Genomic DNA, 15,483 nt, shown 5'->3' with positions numbered 1-15,483 from the left:
AAGGTGTATATATAAAAGTTGTGCTACAAAAGGAAATACAGAATTACGTGTGCAAAATAAGAAAACCCTAAATGTACAATGCACCACAGTACTAGTAGCAAACACCACATTGTAACAATCATACTGTATCAGTCAGCCTTCATCCTTGCCTTATCTATTTTCCAACTGGCCTGGTTAGTTTTTTTTATGCTCTTTGTGTGTGCCGAGGGGTCAGGGGTCAGGGCGTGCTGTGGCCCCGGTGGGGTTTCCTCATGCGGCGGCTCAGGGTGCGAACGAAGCGGTCCACGGCGTTGCGCTTGTGTGGAAGCTCGTTCCCTGATATCAAACCCTCAATATTTCCACTGTACCACATGATCCAGCCCCCCATAGACAGCAACACCAGCAGAGCTCCCGAGTACACCAACAGATCCCCAAAGTCGCGATCCCCGATCTCAAGAGGGACGAAGACGCCGACCAGAAGAGCAGACACCCCGAAAACATCCATAAGGACCGCAAACACCAGGACAAACTTACAGCGGGCCAGACCAACGCAGTCAGGGGTAGACATGCTGAACGCTCGTCTGCCGTGAGGAGGGAAACAATGAAGGATGACACTCAAAACTATAAGAATCACAGTTTTAGTAGGAGCAGATTTGATTTTACTAATCCGCCTGTACGCAAATATTTTACAGCAACATGTAGTCTTTATATAGACTACTATATAGTCTTTTAAAGTAAAGTACGGTTAAAAAAAACAGGATATTTTGGTTAAAAAATGCTTTAAAACCTGTTTCGCCAGTTTTGCTTTATCAATAATCGAGCACTGCGGACAAAGAAAACACACTTTGCTTACCATTTATCACGGAGATTATATATTTTCGCCAAAATGCGAAGAAAGACTCTTCTTTCATTTAGATGACATACATTTTTTTTGTCGTTTGTGTTTTCCGGGATTCGCCACCTGCGCCGCAAACTAGCGGTGACGTCACGCAGGTGGGGGTCACATGACGTGCCTCTCCAAACGTCACGCGTTCCTACGTTTCCCCAAAATCTCAACAAGCCGCGAAAGGGAAGACGTGACGGCGGTTTTAATGTCAGGATAAACACTTTTAGAGATTTCCTGCAAACCAGCTGACGCTTCTTAAGACTAAAACCAAAACCAGTAACGTAATTGTACGAGAATTGACTGACAGAAAGCTCATTCATTCACGGGTGTGTGAATCAAGTTTTGGTTTCCAAGAGGCTAGGCTGTTGTTTGAGGAATGAGTTGTATTGTTCAGGAAATGTATCATGTTCCTGAAAAAAGTCCCTTTTTAAAAAGTTTACATGTAAAGCCTATTTAAATGTATTGCATAGCCTGATGCAAGCCTATGAAATAATACAATTGAGATGTCTTTCCTTCTCAGGTGTGTCATACTATAATATTATAATTATTATAATATTATATAATATAAAAAAAAACACCTCAATCTTATTTAGATGTTCAGTCTAAGCAAAAATATGCAAATTGTAATGAGATCCGTGGTATGAAATGGCAAAGATGCATCATAATGAAAATATAGCCTAAAAGTAGGCTAGTTTGTCTCTAAATAATTGTCTTTTTGTAAAATGCTTATTTATTTTAGAAATTGCTAGAATTATATACCCAGAACAAAAATAGACCCCTATTATTTAATGGTCATTGTTGGCTAACTCATCCTCACTCTTACCACACGAAAGAGCTACCGCTGTACTCTTATTATTGTCCTTTCTGTAAAACATTGCTGTATTCATACAACTATACTACAATAAACACTTTAAATAAATAAATAACTCCAATCATATTGATTCTACTGAAGGAACCTTAGATCTTCACGTGGGAATTGTGTGTGTTATGTTTTTATAAATTAATTTACAATCTTTTATTTCTATAATCATTTTATAATCATTAGTCATTCATATGATTTATTATTTAATCATTTTACCATTTGATTATTTATCATTTATCATAATATTATTTAGTATTCTTTATTCATTCATTTATTATGTTTGCCCCCTAAATCTAACTTCGGCGATGATTGCAATGAGTCTTTTACAGCACTGTGGAGGAATTTTGGCTCACTCATCTTGTTAAAACATAACTTAACTGTGGTTTATCACACGCTGAGTTTAGTTTCTCTATCCACACCCAGACCTGTGGAACCTGCCTGACAAAGTGAAGTAAAACTAAAAGACCCTCAAAAGCGACACATGTTGGAATTCAAAGAAATTCAAAAGCAAGTGAGAAAGAAAGTAATTGAGATCTATCAGTCTGGAAAAGGTTATAAAGCCATTTGTTAAAGCTTTGGGACTCCAGCGAACCACAGTTAGAGCCGTTATCCACAAACGGAGACCCCACAGCAACATCCAAAGAACTGCAGGCCAAGAGTGTTCAGTGTTCATGACGCCACCATAAGAAAGAGACTGTGCAAAAATGGCCTGCATGGCAGAGCTGCAAGATGAAAACCTCTGCTGAGCAAAAAGAGCAAAGGCTCATAGCCGGAGGCCCCATCCATTTCATTAATTCACTCCATGATTAATTCACAGTTTCATTGCATGATTAAATAAGGCTTCAGTTAGGAGGAGAAGGGCAGACGCAGTACTTATTCCAGTATTGCAAGGAACCAAGGTTACGAAAGTATTGCTGTTCAATCTCATGCTTGTGAGGATTTCAGGAACTATTTTATCTGTATGAATATAGATAATGGGATATGTTTGTGGGAAAAAATACACTACTTCAATTCCACTGTGGTACAGTACTGCCATATGACAACATACTAATTTTTTTAGTAGTAGTACAGCATTGCCATATGAAAACAATGATATTTTCTACATTCACGGTAAAACTTAGATAAGTTAAATTGTCAATAAAAATATCAGATTTATTTAAAAATGCTGCAAAAGAGATGTTTAGAAGAAAAGAGGTTAATTTCTGGAGCACAAAGGGCAACTAAGGCCTTCGCTGTTAATTCCCATATCTGTGACGCTGGACCACAAAACCTTGATTATCACAGGTTATGCGCTAATGTCATTATCACTTTATTTATAAAGCACTATTAAAAACAACTGTTGACCAATGTGCTGTGCATAGAAGATTAATCAATAAATTAACATAATTATGGTAGCCAAAATTTTTTGAAGCAAAATTATCTATTTTTCTTTATACCAAAAATCATTAGGATATTAAGTAAAAATCATTTTCTGTGAAAATATTAAGCCAATTTCATACAGTAAATATATCAAAGGTTCTTTTTTGGTTAGTAATATGCATTGCTAAGCACTATGAATGTGATTTTCTAAAAAAAAAAGCAAACTATGCATGAATTGAAAGCTTATTTATTCAGCTCTATAAATCTCAGGTTTTTTTAAGTGACCCTTATGACTGGTTTTGTGGTCCAGGGTCACATGGAAATGAGTGGAAATTAATCGTTGCCATGGCGACTCCGTACCAGAGAGATTAGACTATAGCAGACTTACAAAAATGCATGTAAACATCAGTGATCACTTTTTAAAAATGAAATGCAATACAATGGGTTAAATACAAACCAATGGTCTTTATCATATTTAATACATATTTTTTAAAGGGAGTGAATAAAAATAATACAGTTGTTTCAGTCAAGAACCGGTAAAGTCTTCCATTCCATTTGTTCTTTCAGTTTCAATGAAAAAGTCATTTAGGAGCAACTCTACATTAGATCCTGAAGGACAAAGGTAAAGTCATGTGATATTAAACCGGTCCAACAGATGATTGTTCTTCCTAATAATCCTAAAATCTGTTTTTTTCTTCAGTCCAGTAAATGTTTATTTTTAAATATTCTACTAACATTATTATATTGTGACTCAGAGGTATTTTTGTCAGAGATATTTGTTCACGCTGGAGGTAGATCTGTGTTATTTTGCCCATTCTTCAGGCTAACCTTCCAGGCTAACTTATGCTTTTCTGTCTTTGCAACACATTCTTACTCCTTACTCATCAAATATGGACCCTTTGGCGACAATATGCCAACACAAGATACTGCCAATTTTATCGTCATTATAAAATTATGTTCATTTTTATATTGGGTAATGATACTGCCATTGTTGCATGTGTTGAGGTATTGCTTCTTATTGTAAAGAGTCACAACAGTTATATTTATTACATTATTTGCACATTTATAAGCACGTAACCCGACCCCTTCCCCTAATCCTACCATTTGTCAAAAAACGATTTAACAGGCAGATACAACTATGTTTATTCAAAAAGGACTAATATTCCAAGTCTTCCAAGGCAAAATGATTGATTTGTGAGAATAATAGACGCTATCACCGTCTCCGTCTGCTGTAAAGCTCTTCCTGTTTGCTGCAGTGTCCGTGCGCTAATTCAAAAAAACTCCACCGGAAGAAGCCTCAAGTTATGGTCACACTCCAATTTGGGTATGCAGGATATGACACCACGAACCACGTTTCCCTTAGTACACAATATGTGAACAATAGAAGTTGCAAAATGAAACAAAAAGTAAACATAAAACAAAATTAGCGCCTCCTCCATTTTGGCCAGACATATGTCACTTGTTGAAGGTCACGCTGAGGACAAACTGGCATTCTCATGATGTGATTTCACAGGTCAGAGTTCTTGGAAAGCAGCGGCACGCGCAACTTAAAGAAGCTTGGGTTACCAATATCACGTCTCGCTGTTTTGAAATGCTATTGGCTCTTGTAAGTCTACATTTATTTAAAATAAAATTTCTTTTCAAGGGCACACACTCCCACGTAATACTATCAAAGAACTTTTTGCGGTATCCAGCCTGACATCCACAAACTGCGTTTTTTTGGGCTGTACATGGTGCAATCATCACCGAATCTGTCAGAGGAGCAGTCGGAGAAAAAAAAAAAGAGTGAACATCTAAACAAAACCAAAAGCAAAATATGTACAGTATGCATATTTAAAAGTGCATTACAGAAATCATGAAATCAGTAATGAAACCGTATCATACTTCGTTTGGTGCATTTCTCACATCTGAAGCAGTTTGGGAAGTAGTTCATATTTTCTAGGTATGTCCCATTCGAACATTTCTCACATTGAGATGGCATGTCACTAGAGCATTTTCTTATGAACTTATACCCTGAAGAAACACACATGACAGATGAAGAGATTAAACAGGCTCTATTTAGCTGAAAAGCTGTTATTTCAGAGTCATTACTTGAACATGTCGGTGTACCTGGAGCACATTTGTCACAGCAGAGCCCGTCCCTCCAGTATTCATTTGTAAGACAATCACTTCGGCCGCTGACGCTGCGCTGCGTCACAACGCCTACGATCTGTGTTAAAAGTGAAACGGTTCATAAAGTTGAATTTAAGGCTTGGTTTTGTTCAGCTGGATGATGTCATGACTGGGCTAACCCTTGATACTGTAGTTCAACCACAAAACATCTGGCAAATATCTGTTGTGTAATTCATGAAACAATCCTGATGCACTCACCAATAATAACAAAATACACAGCAGGAGTTTCCAAATACGCTGTCCTTGGATGTGAAACATAGTTCTTATAATCTGTTCAATCAGCCCTTCTGGAAAAAGAAGAATATTTAATAGTATTTTTAGTAGATAACTGAAATCTTTAAAGAATAAAGTACTTTTTTAATTTGCTTCATAGGTACATTGATAGATACAGATTAAGATTATACATACAAATGTTGAAAACGTATATATAGAATTTTATATATATATAATATATATATATATATATACAGGGAGTGCAGAATTATTAAGCAAATGACCACATCGTCCTCTTTATGCATGTTGTCTTACTCCAAGCTGTATAGGCTCGAAAGCCTACTACCAATTAAGCATATTAGGTGATGTGCATCTCAGTAATGAGAAGGGGTGTGGTCTAATGACATCAACACCCTATATCAGGTGTGCATAATTATTAGGCAACTTCCTTTCATTTGGCAAAATGGGTCAAAAGAGTCAAAAATAGTGAGATATCTTGCAGAGGGATGCAGCACTCTTAAAATTGCCAAGCTTCTGATATGTGATCATTGAACAATCAAGCGTTTCGTTCAAAATAGTCAACAGGGTCGCAAGAAGCGTGTGAAAAAACCAAGGCGCAAAATAACTGCCCGTGAACTGAGAAAAGTCAAGCGTGCAGCTGCCAAGATTTTGCCATATTTCAGAGCTGCAACATCACTGGAGTGCCCAAAAGCACAAGGTGTGCAATACTCAGAGACATGGCCAAGGTAAGAAAGGCTGAAAAATGACCACAACTGAACAAGACACACAAGCTGAAACATCAAGACTGGGCCAAGAAATATCTCAAGACTGATTTTTCTATGGTTTTATGGACTGATGAAATGAAAGTGAGTCTTGATGGGCCCGTGGCTGGATCGGTGAAGGGCAGCACCACCAGTCCAGACGCCAGCAAGGTGGAGGTGGAGTACTGGTTTGGGCTGGTATCAAAGATGAGCTTGTGGGGTCTTTTCGGGTTGAGGATGGAGTCAATCTCAACTCCCAGTCCTACTGCCACTTTCTGGAAGACACCTTCTTCAAGCAGTGGTACAGGAAGTCTGCATCCTTCAAGGAAAACATGATTTTCATGCAGGACAATGCTCCATCACACGCATCCAAGTACTCCACAGCATGGCTGGCAAGAAAGGGTCTGAAAGAAGAAAAACTAATGACTTTGCCTCCTTGTTCACCTGATCTGAACCCCTTAGAGAACCTGTGGTCCATCATGAAATGTGAGATTTAGGAGGGAAAACGGTACACCTCTCTGAACAGTGTCTGGGAGGCTGTGGTTGCTGCTGCACGCAATGTTGATGGTGAACAGATCAAAACACTGATAGAATCCATGGATGGCAGGCTTTTGAGTGTCCTTGCAAAGAAAGGTGACCATATTGGTCACTGATTTGTTTTGGTTTTATCTTTGAATGTCAGAAATGTATATTTGTGAATGTTGAGATGTTATATTGGTTTCACTGAAAATAATTGAAATGGGTATATATGTTTTAAGTTGCCTAATAATTATGCACAGTAATGGCCACCTGCGCACACACAGATATCCTCCTAAAATTAAAAACTACTTCCAAAAATATTCAGCTTTGATATTGAGTTTTTTTTTGGGTTCATTGAGAACATGGTGGTTGTTCAATAATAAAATTAACCCTCAAATACTACTTGCCTAATAATTCTGCACTCTGTGTGTGTGTATGTTTAAATGTTACATTGTGTATATAACTGTATCTCAATATAATATTAGTATATTTATAAAGCCACAGAATTGATAACATATTGAGGTTGGCCTGTTTCCAACAAACTGAAAGAATGAATGGAATGGCAGTCCTCACATGTTCTTATTTAAGAAGTATTAGTCATCCTTTTACTACACTACTACACAAATAAACAGGGACTATTACATGTCGCAATACCAAAACATTAAACTGATATATCTGTCTAGTAATTTAAACATTCAATGAAACAAGTAGTTTCTGCTGAGATTTCCAAAAAGCTATAAATGTCAGCTCAGAGGGAATGTACTGAACAAGCCATAAACCAAACGTGACGTTTTCCAGGAAACAGACTTTAAACGGAAGTTAATCTCTAAGCGATACCACACAACTTCCTTGCTCAGAAGTCACTTTTTGTCAAGGTTGATAGTTTGAAGAAAATACTCATTTATTTTGAACTAAATCCAGATAAATGTAGTTCATCCTTTTATGAAGATTCATAATGAAAATGATTGTTTCAATGAGATCTTCACTGATAAAGATGGATGAATCACATGTACCTGCAGCTTTTCATCCTCAATACGCCAACACAAGATACTGCCAATGTTATCATCATTATTAAATTATATATTGGGTGAGGATACTGTCATTACATTATTTAAACGTTTATGAGCACGTAAACCCAGCCCCTTACCCTAAACTTACAATGTAAAATTTGAAAGTGAAAAAGGTTGCATCGTCAAGTTTTTCTGTACTTCGTTACTTTTTAAACTATAGCTGTTGTATGACGCAGCAGAAAATAGACGACGGTGAGAAGACTGTGAAATCGTTGGCCAACTGAATAATCTCATTTTCTTTGGAGTTTCATTTTCGTTTTACACGTGATACAGACACATTTACCTTGTCTTTCTTGTAAAACCACTTAACCAAACTATCTAGATCTTTTAATGTTATAAAATCTAAAATAGGACTTTATAAATTCATCTAGGCGTTCGATTCTGCTTGAAAAGTTGGTTCACGTTTTAATAAATAAATAACAAATAATACAAAGTGATCTGCAAAAAATCTCATTCATTGGCACATACAAGAGGTAATGTTACACAGACACCGACGTGCTTTGGATTTTTCTTTTTTCATTTCAACATAAATAATCTGATGAAGGAAGATCCAGTGTTAACGTAAGTGCTGTCAGTTCTGTGATGGTTCTTTTGAATCAGCGTTATCATTTTGTCGGCACACAAAAATCCACAGTCATGTTCCTAATACCGATTTCGAATGCGGTGTTCCTGATTGCTCCAGAAAATTAAAAAAGCACACTGCTTTCAAGGCTCATATATTGAGGGATCACAAAAAGAAGGCCAAGACTTCTATTGAGCAGTTAGCAGTTATCTGAGAATAATCCCATGCAACACTTGTCATATATTTCAAGTGTATGCTTATGGCATATGGGCATTTTCCAGATTTTGAAGACCGTCCTTATCCCCTTGTTAGTCGGGACTTTGGAGAGAGCAGGGCACATGCGTGCCATTATGAAGTCCTGATGTAACTAATTTCAGCTCTACCTCCATTTCACCAGGGAGACTATTCCATTAATTAGGAAATTGCTTGTTATAAATGTAAATATATTACAGTATCTCAGAGTTCTTTTTAACGGTTGTGCAGAAATATGTATGGGCCACTAAATAATACCACATAGAGCCCACAGTTCCTCTTTTAATTAATGAATTAATTATAATTTTTTTAATTTCTAAACAGCCAGCGGTGGATGTTCAGCACAGAAGGTCAGGCTGTGTGTGAAGAAGCACAGCCCAACTTTATCTCTGGTCTTGCAGCACCGTTTGCCTCATTCTACAATTTCAACCTCCAGTATCAAGAAGAGGCAGCTTACAGCCTTGAGTTTGTTCAGAGGTTAGACATTATCATATTTTCCATTCATATACATTCACCCCAGTTTCGATGAATAGATCTGACTACTTCAGCAATTTCCTTGAGTGCAAACCTTAACATTTATGAACAGAAAAAGGCACTTCCTGAAGGAACATTATGCCTTCTCTACTATGTGTGTGTGTATGAACTCTGACCTAAATCCGACGGAGATGCCTTGTGCGTACAGAGAGCTGTTTTGGCTAGATAGCAACTGGCCCTTCTACCACCTCAAGGTGACAATGTATCTTGCTTTCACAAGGTTCTCACTCCCACTGTTTTTCCCTCTTGTTGGCTATTTGGTTTTGCTGAGCTGTTAGAACAAGTTTAACCAATATTACCATATATGTATATGTTTTCCTATGTTATGGCTTGGGGACCAAGCTCCTCCTTTTGGGTGCACTCCTATTTTTTCCGATGTATATAAGCTGAAGACAGACTTGATGTTTTTGAGCATTTGTTTGAATAAACCAGATTGATTTCACTCGTGTGGTTTTATCGGGCTGTGCTTCCAGCGCGCTGAACCAAGGGTACACATCCACCAGCGATACAGACAGAGGGGACCTGCTGCGGTGCAGACTGAAGTGCACGCACTATTTCATAATTTCCTACAGTTCTTGGGGGCTCGTCCGGGATACATCTGATCAGGTAAGAGAAAGTATAGTTTCACTACCTGATTATTTGTATTGCCATCGTCACAGTCAACTTCTTGTGTTCGATTAAATTTGAACTGGTTGGCTCACTGACAGGTCTAATAAGAGATTTAGATTTGCTGTCTGTACGCTGGTTGATCTGTATTCATAATGGGACAGAGCTATCCAAAACCTGAACCTGTTGAGACACCCAAAGATTGGATGGAAAGATGTGGTTGGGGAAACATAATTTGTGCTTACTAATTGTATTATCATCTCTGTTGCAACAGCTTTGGAAGTGTCTCCAATGACTGCACCCATATGTGTCAGTGATGTTTGGTGATGAGTTTTTGTCTCAAGGACTTGTCTTAAGGTCAAACCAGAGATGTCCGGATAGCATTGTGACTCTCTGACTCATTATGCTGTCTGCAGACCAGTCAAGTTCTTCCACACTGACTCAATCAATCATTTCTTTTTTTAACCCACAGAAGCACACAGTTCCCTAGAATAGAATTATACAGTATGAATAAATATTAAGGTTTGCACTTATGGAAATGATTAAAGTAGTCAGAGTAGTCACCATTACTTACAATATAGGTCATGTTAAAGTAAATTGTCTCTCTAACCTTGTATTGACGGTATTTATATAAAATTAATTGTAGGCCTAAAAGATATATATTACATATGAAGTTTCATATAATGTAGTCATGTAAGCACATCGTGTTTCCACAAGTGTTAAATAAACGTATGAAAGCCACAAAGGTTTGGACTGGATACAGGATACTGTGTATTGATACTGCATTTCTATTGATACTGTGATCTGACCTTATTCAGGGGTGACAAAGAAACAATATTGTTAATTATCTGATAAGCAGAAAACAAAGATGTAGAGTAAAACTTGAACCTGGCAAGCGCACTTCCAAAAATAAATACATTTAAAATACATAACGATGAATAAAAAAATGATAAAATGCTGTTAAATATGACACATTTGGTTGGTTTTCAAATAACATATTTTTTTGTAATATTCATTATCACACCATCCGTGTTGTCCAGTCCTAATTGGTCATCTATGTGATCACCCCCAGATTGCAGTTTAAATAGGAACTTAAGGGAAAAATATGATTTTACAAAATCTGTAAAAATACAAAATTTGACGCTAAAGGTAAAGCCAAAGGTTCTGACCAATCGGCAATATGACTGCGTTTAGACTTGGCATTAATATGCGGCCTGTACCTGGATGTTGAGCACCTGAACACAATAAGGGACAGAGGGCAGAAATTAGGGCACACAGAGCACATGGGACATGAAAAAGCAACAAACAGTCCAAGCATGTGACAGTGTGCACAGCAGCCTAATTTGCTTTTGTAAAGCATTTCTGTTATAACTGTTTTTTGTATATTATAATACATACAAATAAACCGGCTACATTTGCATACTTTAACTTGTAAAGTTTAGTTTTCGTTTTTTAAACGGTTATGGTATCTATTGCTGACTTGCACTTGCTTTGAAGGATTTTACTGGTTTGCCGTGGATTTGAACTGCAGCCTCCTCCGCATCGGCAGCTTGAGCTTCCCTTGATTACTCTGAGTTCATAAGCTGTGTGGGACATAAAACACAATGTGGAAGAAAAAGAGATGTGGCTAAAACTCTGTAGCCGTTTGTATGGGTGGTCGACAGCAGCTCATCCGGAGCAGAATCCGATCACATAATCCAGATACAGAATCCGCTTGGATGTTGACAAGTGTAAACGTGCCGTGTCTTGAAATCTAAACACAGTCATGTGACGACTTGGGAGCGAGAACGTGGTTCCTCTCTTTTTTTTTCAAGGGCACACACTCCCACGTAATACTATCAAAGAACTTTTTGCGGTATCCAGCCTGACATCCACAAACTGCGTTTTTTTGGGCTGTACATGGTGCAATCGTCACCGAATCTGTCAGAGGAGCAGTCGAAGAAAAAAAAAGAGTGAACATCTAAACAAAACCAAAAGCAAAATATGTACAGTATGCATTTTTAAAAGTGCATTACAGAAATCAGAAATGAAACCGTATCATACTTCGTTTGGTGCATTTCTCACATCTGAAGCAGTTTGGGAAGTAGTTCATATTTTCTAGGTATGTCCCATTCGAACATTTCTCACATTGAGATGGCATGTCACTAGAGCATTTTCTTATCAACTTATACCCTGAAGAAACACACATGACAGATGAAGAGATTAAACAGGCTCTATTTAGCTGAAAAGCTGTTATTTCAGAGTCATTACTTGAACATGTCGGTGTACCTGGAGCACATTTGTCACAGCAGAGCCCGTCCCTCCAGTATTCATTTGTAAGACAATCACTTCGGCCGCTGACGCTGCGCTGCGTCACAACGCCTACGATCTGTGTTAAAAGTGAAACGGTTCATAAAGTTGAATTTAAGGCTTGGTTTTGTTCAGCTGGATGATGTCATGACTGGGCTAACCCTTGATACTGTAGTTCAACCACAAAACATCTGGCAAATATCTGTTGTGTAATTCATAAAACAATCCTGATGCACTCACCAATAATAACAAAATACACAGCAGGAGTTTCCAAATACGCTGTCCTTGGATGTAAAACATAGTTCTTATAATCTGTTCAATCAGCCCTTCTGGAAAAAGAAGAATATTTAATAGTATTTTTTAGTAGATAACTGAAATCTTTAAAGAATAAAGTACTTTTTGCTTCATAGGTAGATTGATGGATACAGATTAAGATACAAAAGATACATACAAATGTTGAAAACGTATATCTAGAATTTATATATATATATATATATATATATATATATATATATATATATATATATATATTTAAATGTTACATTTTGTGTGTTATATGTATATAACTGTATCTCAATATAATATTAATACATTTGTAAAACCACAGAATTGATAAAAAGAAATCACGTGATCACATTAAGTGATCAAGATCAAGTTACCTCTGTCTTCCAGGATCTAATGTAGAGTCTCTTCTGTGACTGTGTTTCCAACAAACTGAAAGAATGAATGGAATGGCAGTCCTCACACGTTCTTATTTAAGACCACAGTATTAGTCATCCTTTTACTACACTACTACACAAATAAACAGGGACTGTTACATGTCGCAATACCAAAACATTAAACTGATCCGGTTAGACTTAGTCATGAGTAGTGAAGAAATTAATAGCCTTTACTCCTTAAAGAGGAATTTCTGTCTAAACTCTAGTAATTTAAACATTCAATTAAACGAGTAGTTTTCTGACTTGAATTGCGTATAAAGGAAAACACAGTCATGACACATCAAAAATATTTCTTTTTAAACCCTTGTGAGATTTAATATTGTACAACATTGTTGCAGAATAAAGAATATTACATTTAAATCTCTGTTCCACTGATATGAACTACTGATGAATTATTAAATACCAGTCATTCAATTAATAAAAAGATGTATAGAAATTCAATTTTTATTTAATTTTATCCTAACGATGGTCAGGCACTGTAACTGAAATTTCTGAAATTTCTGCTGAGATTCCCAAAAAGCTATAAATGTCAGCTCAGAGGGAATGTACTGAACAAGCCATAAACCAAACGTGACGTTTTCCAGGAAACAGACTTTAAACGGAAGTTAATCTCTAAGCGATACCACACAACTTCCTTGCTCAGAAGTCACTTTTTGTTTAACCTTTTATGAAGATTCATAACGAAAATGATTGAGATCTTCACTGATAAAGATGGATGAATCACATGTACCTGCATCCTTTTTGGATTGACCTTTATCTTTATTTAACTGTTCAGTCAATATGGTAACATATATTCACTCACATAGATGTTTTTTTCCTTTACTCAACATCAGATAGGGTTATTTTCATAGTGCTTGGCACTATAAAGCATTATTATAAGCAATAAAAGAATGAATTTCCGTAAAGCTGCTTTGAAACAGTGTGCATTGTGAATGGTGCTACACAAACTAAATGGGTATCAAGGATAGATGCGATGGCGTGAACATAATGTTTATCATTTAAATATCATTTTAATATTCACTGACTTTATTTTTTACGTAACAGAGTTGAGTTAAAGGGACAATAAAATGAAAGTGAGCAAATGATTACGACCTCTTTTTTCCGGAAAAATACTTTTACACACAATAGCATCTCCTTATTGTAAATGTTTCTGAACTACGCTGTTTAATCGCACTGCTCACTGTCTCTTTTGCATATTCATACTGGACTTTTTGTTTGAGCGAAAGAACTAAAAGAAAAATAATAGTAATCGTTAAACCTGCACTCTTTTTGTACCTTTTCGAAGAGTGACCTTTCTCATATAGTCATATAGTAACGTAAGAAAACTAAAAGGTTATCTATTAAAGATGACAAATGGAAAGAAACTCAGCCTACGCTCTTTAGGCGGTTTGACTTAGTAACTTTTGTCTCAGTTTATTTACTATGACCATGCAAAATTACTATAATTACTAGATCTGAATTATAACGTCAGAATGCGTCATCCGGAATAACTACAACCTCCAGACATCCTAAAAATAGCACAGGTATTCGTTCTATTCATTCTTTATTCCCTGAAATGAATATTGCATTTCAAATCTGACAGAGAATATTTTAGATACACGTTACAAATGACAAACGTGTGGTACGTGTGTTTTTCAGGAAGCACTCTTTTATTTCACAACTTCCCATTTTCATTTTCAACATCTCCATATGTTTTCATTTGCAAATGTACAAAATGATTTCATGACATAAAATGTTGAATCTCGGTATACATTTCGTTCACAGTAACTGCCTTTCATAAGCCAGCCTATTACTGTGAAAATTTCCTTTCCTTCTCCGTAGTTTAATGTTTGTCTAAATGATCTTAATGCTTAACCAGTAAGTCAGTTGTTTAATCTATGAATTTCTATACATATCCTCTCGTCAATCACAGTTACAAAACAACTACAAACTGTAACTCCTGTAGGTGTAGTTTTGAAACGTGTGTGAACTTGCTCAACCAATCAAAGTCCATTAGCTGTCTGAGAAGAGAACATACATACGTATCTTTCCATTGCAGCTGAAACAGAAGAGCGTACAGTATGTGCTTCCAGCAGATACTCTCCAAAATGGCGTTATACGGTTCAAAAATATTAAATAAAGTTCTTTCCATACAAAAAGTATTCTTGTTACTTCATAACCTTATGATCGAACCACTAATACTACCTTTCTGGGACTTAATGTCAGTTGCATTGCCATCTATGGAAGAGAACGATCATCTTGGGCTTCTTTTAAAAAAATATTTATTTGTATTCCAAAGATGAACAAAGGTCTTATGGCTTTTAGACATAGACATGGTCTCATGCTTTTAATTTGGATCTTGCACAATTTTTTTTGTGTCTTTAGCATGTCAGGTAGTAATCGGCAAGAAATGCTTTCATTCTTGTCTTCCTTTTTTTTCCAAAAAATATTAATGTGACCATTTTGATAGTGTGATGGAGTTAAAGACAGTAACACACATACATATGTGACAGGGTTGAGTGTGATTTGTTTTGTTTGTTTTTTACTATGCATAGTGTGACGAGTCAGCTGCCCCTTCCCTTTATTGTCATCATCACCCCGTCTTTTATTCGCCGCCCTTCACCAGGCTCCCGACGGGAGTGGGCGTGGTATTGGACAGGTCTGGCGGCGTGTGACGAGGCACACCTGAAGTGTATCGGGCCTCGTCACCGCCGCCGTTAA

The 15,483-nt window shown here is 36.8% G+C and overlaps 3 protein-coding genes across 3 annotated transcripts; all 3 read right to left on the bottom strand.

Annotated features, from left to right (window-relative positions):
- Positions 1-187: 187 nt before the first annotated feature.
- tmem238a (transmembrane protein 238a) lies at positions 188-990 on the bottom strand. Its single transcript, XM_043261272.1, has 2 exons — positions 833-990; positions 188-560 (listed from the first exon to the last, which is right to left on the bottom strand). Exon 2 carries the CDS (start codon positions 545-547, stop codon positions 218-220), a length of 330 nt encoding a protein of 109 aa, XP_043117207.1. The 5' UTR covers positions 548-560; positions 833-990; the 3' UTR covers positions 188-217.
- A 3,037-nt stretch (positions 991-4,027) lies between these two features.
- On the bottom strand, positions 4,028-5,541 carry LOC122360754 (tumor necrosis factor receptor superfamily member 22-like). The gene is made up of 4 exons (XM_043261600.1): positions 5,457-5,541; positions 5,196-5,295; positions 4,971-5,099; positions 4,028-4,837 (listed from the first exon to the last, which is right to left on the bottom strand). The coding sequence occupies exons 1-4, from the start codon at positions 5,514-5,516 to the stop codon at positions 4,581-4,583; spliced, it is 546 nt and encodes a 181-aa protein (XP_043117535.1). The 5' UTR covers positions 5,517-5,541; the 3' UTR covers positions 4,028-4,580.
- A 4,079-nt stretch (positions 5,542-9,620) lies between these two features.
- LOC122360072 (tumor necrosis factor receptor superfamily member 22-like) lies at positions 9,621-12,839 on the bottom strand. Its single transcript, XM_043260394.1, has 5 exons — positions 12,724-12,839; positions 12,305-12,393; positions 12,044-12,143; positions 11,819-11,947; positions 9,621-11,695 (listed from the first exon to the last, which is right to left on the bottom strand). The coding sequence occupies exons 2-5, from the start codon at positions 12,362-12,364 to the stop codon at positions 11,529-11,531; spliced, it is 456 nt and encodes a 151-aa protein (XP_043116329.1). The 5' UTR covers positions 12,365-12,393; positions 12,724-12,839; the 3' UTR covers positions 9,621-11,528.
- Positions 12,840-15,483: the final 2,644 nt, after the last annotated feature.

This window comes from Puntigrus tetrazona, chromosome 16 (genome assembly GCF_018831695.1).
Source record: "Puntigrus tetrazona isolate hp1 chromosome 16, ASM1883169v1, whole genome shotgun sequence".
Taxonomy (NCBI): Eukaryota; Metazoa; Chordata; class Actinopteri; order Cypriniformes; family Cyprinidae; genus Puntigrus; species Puntigrus tetrazona.
The sequence above is the reverse complement of the archived record's forward strand: the minus strand, read 5'-3'. Positions and strand labels throughout refer to the sequence as shown.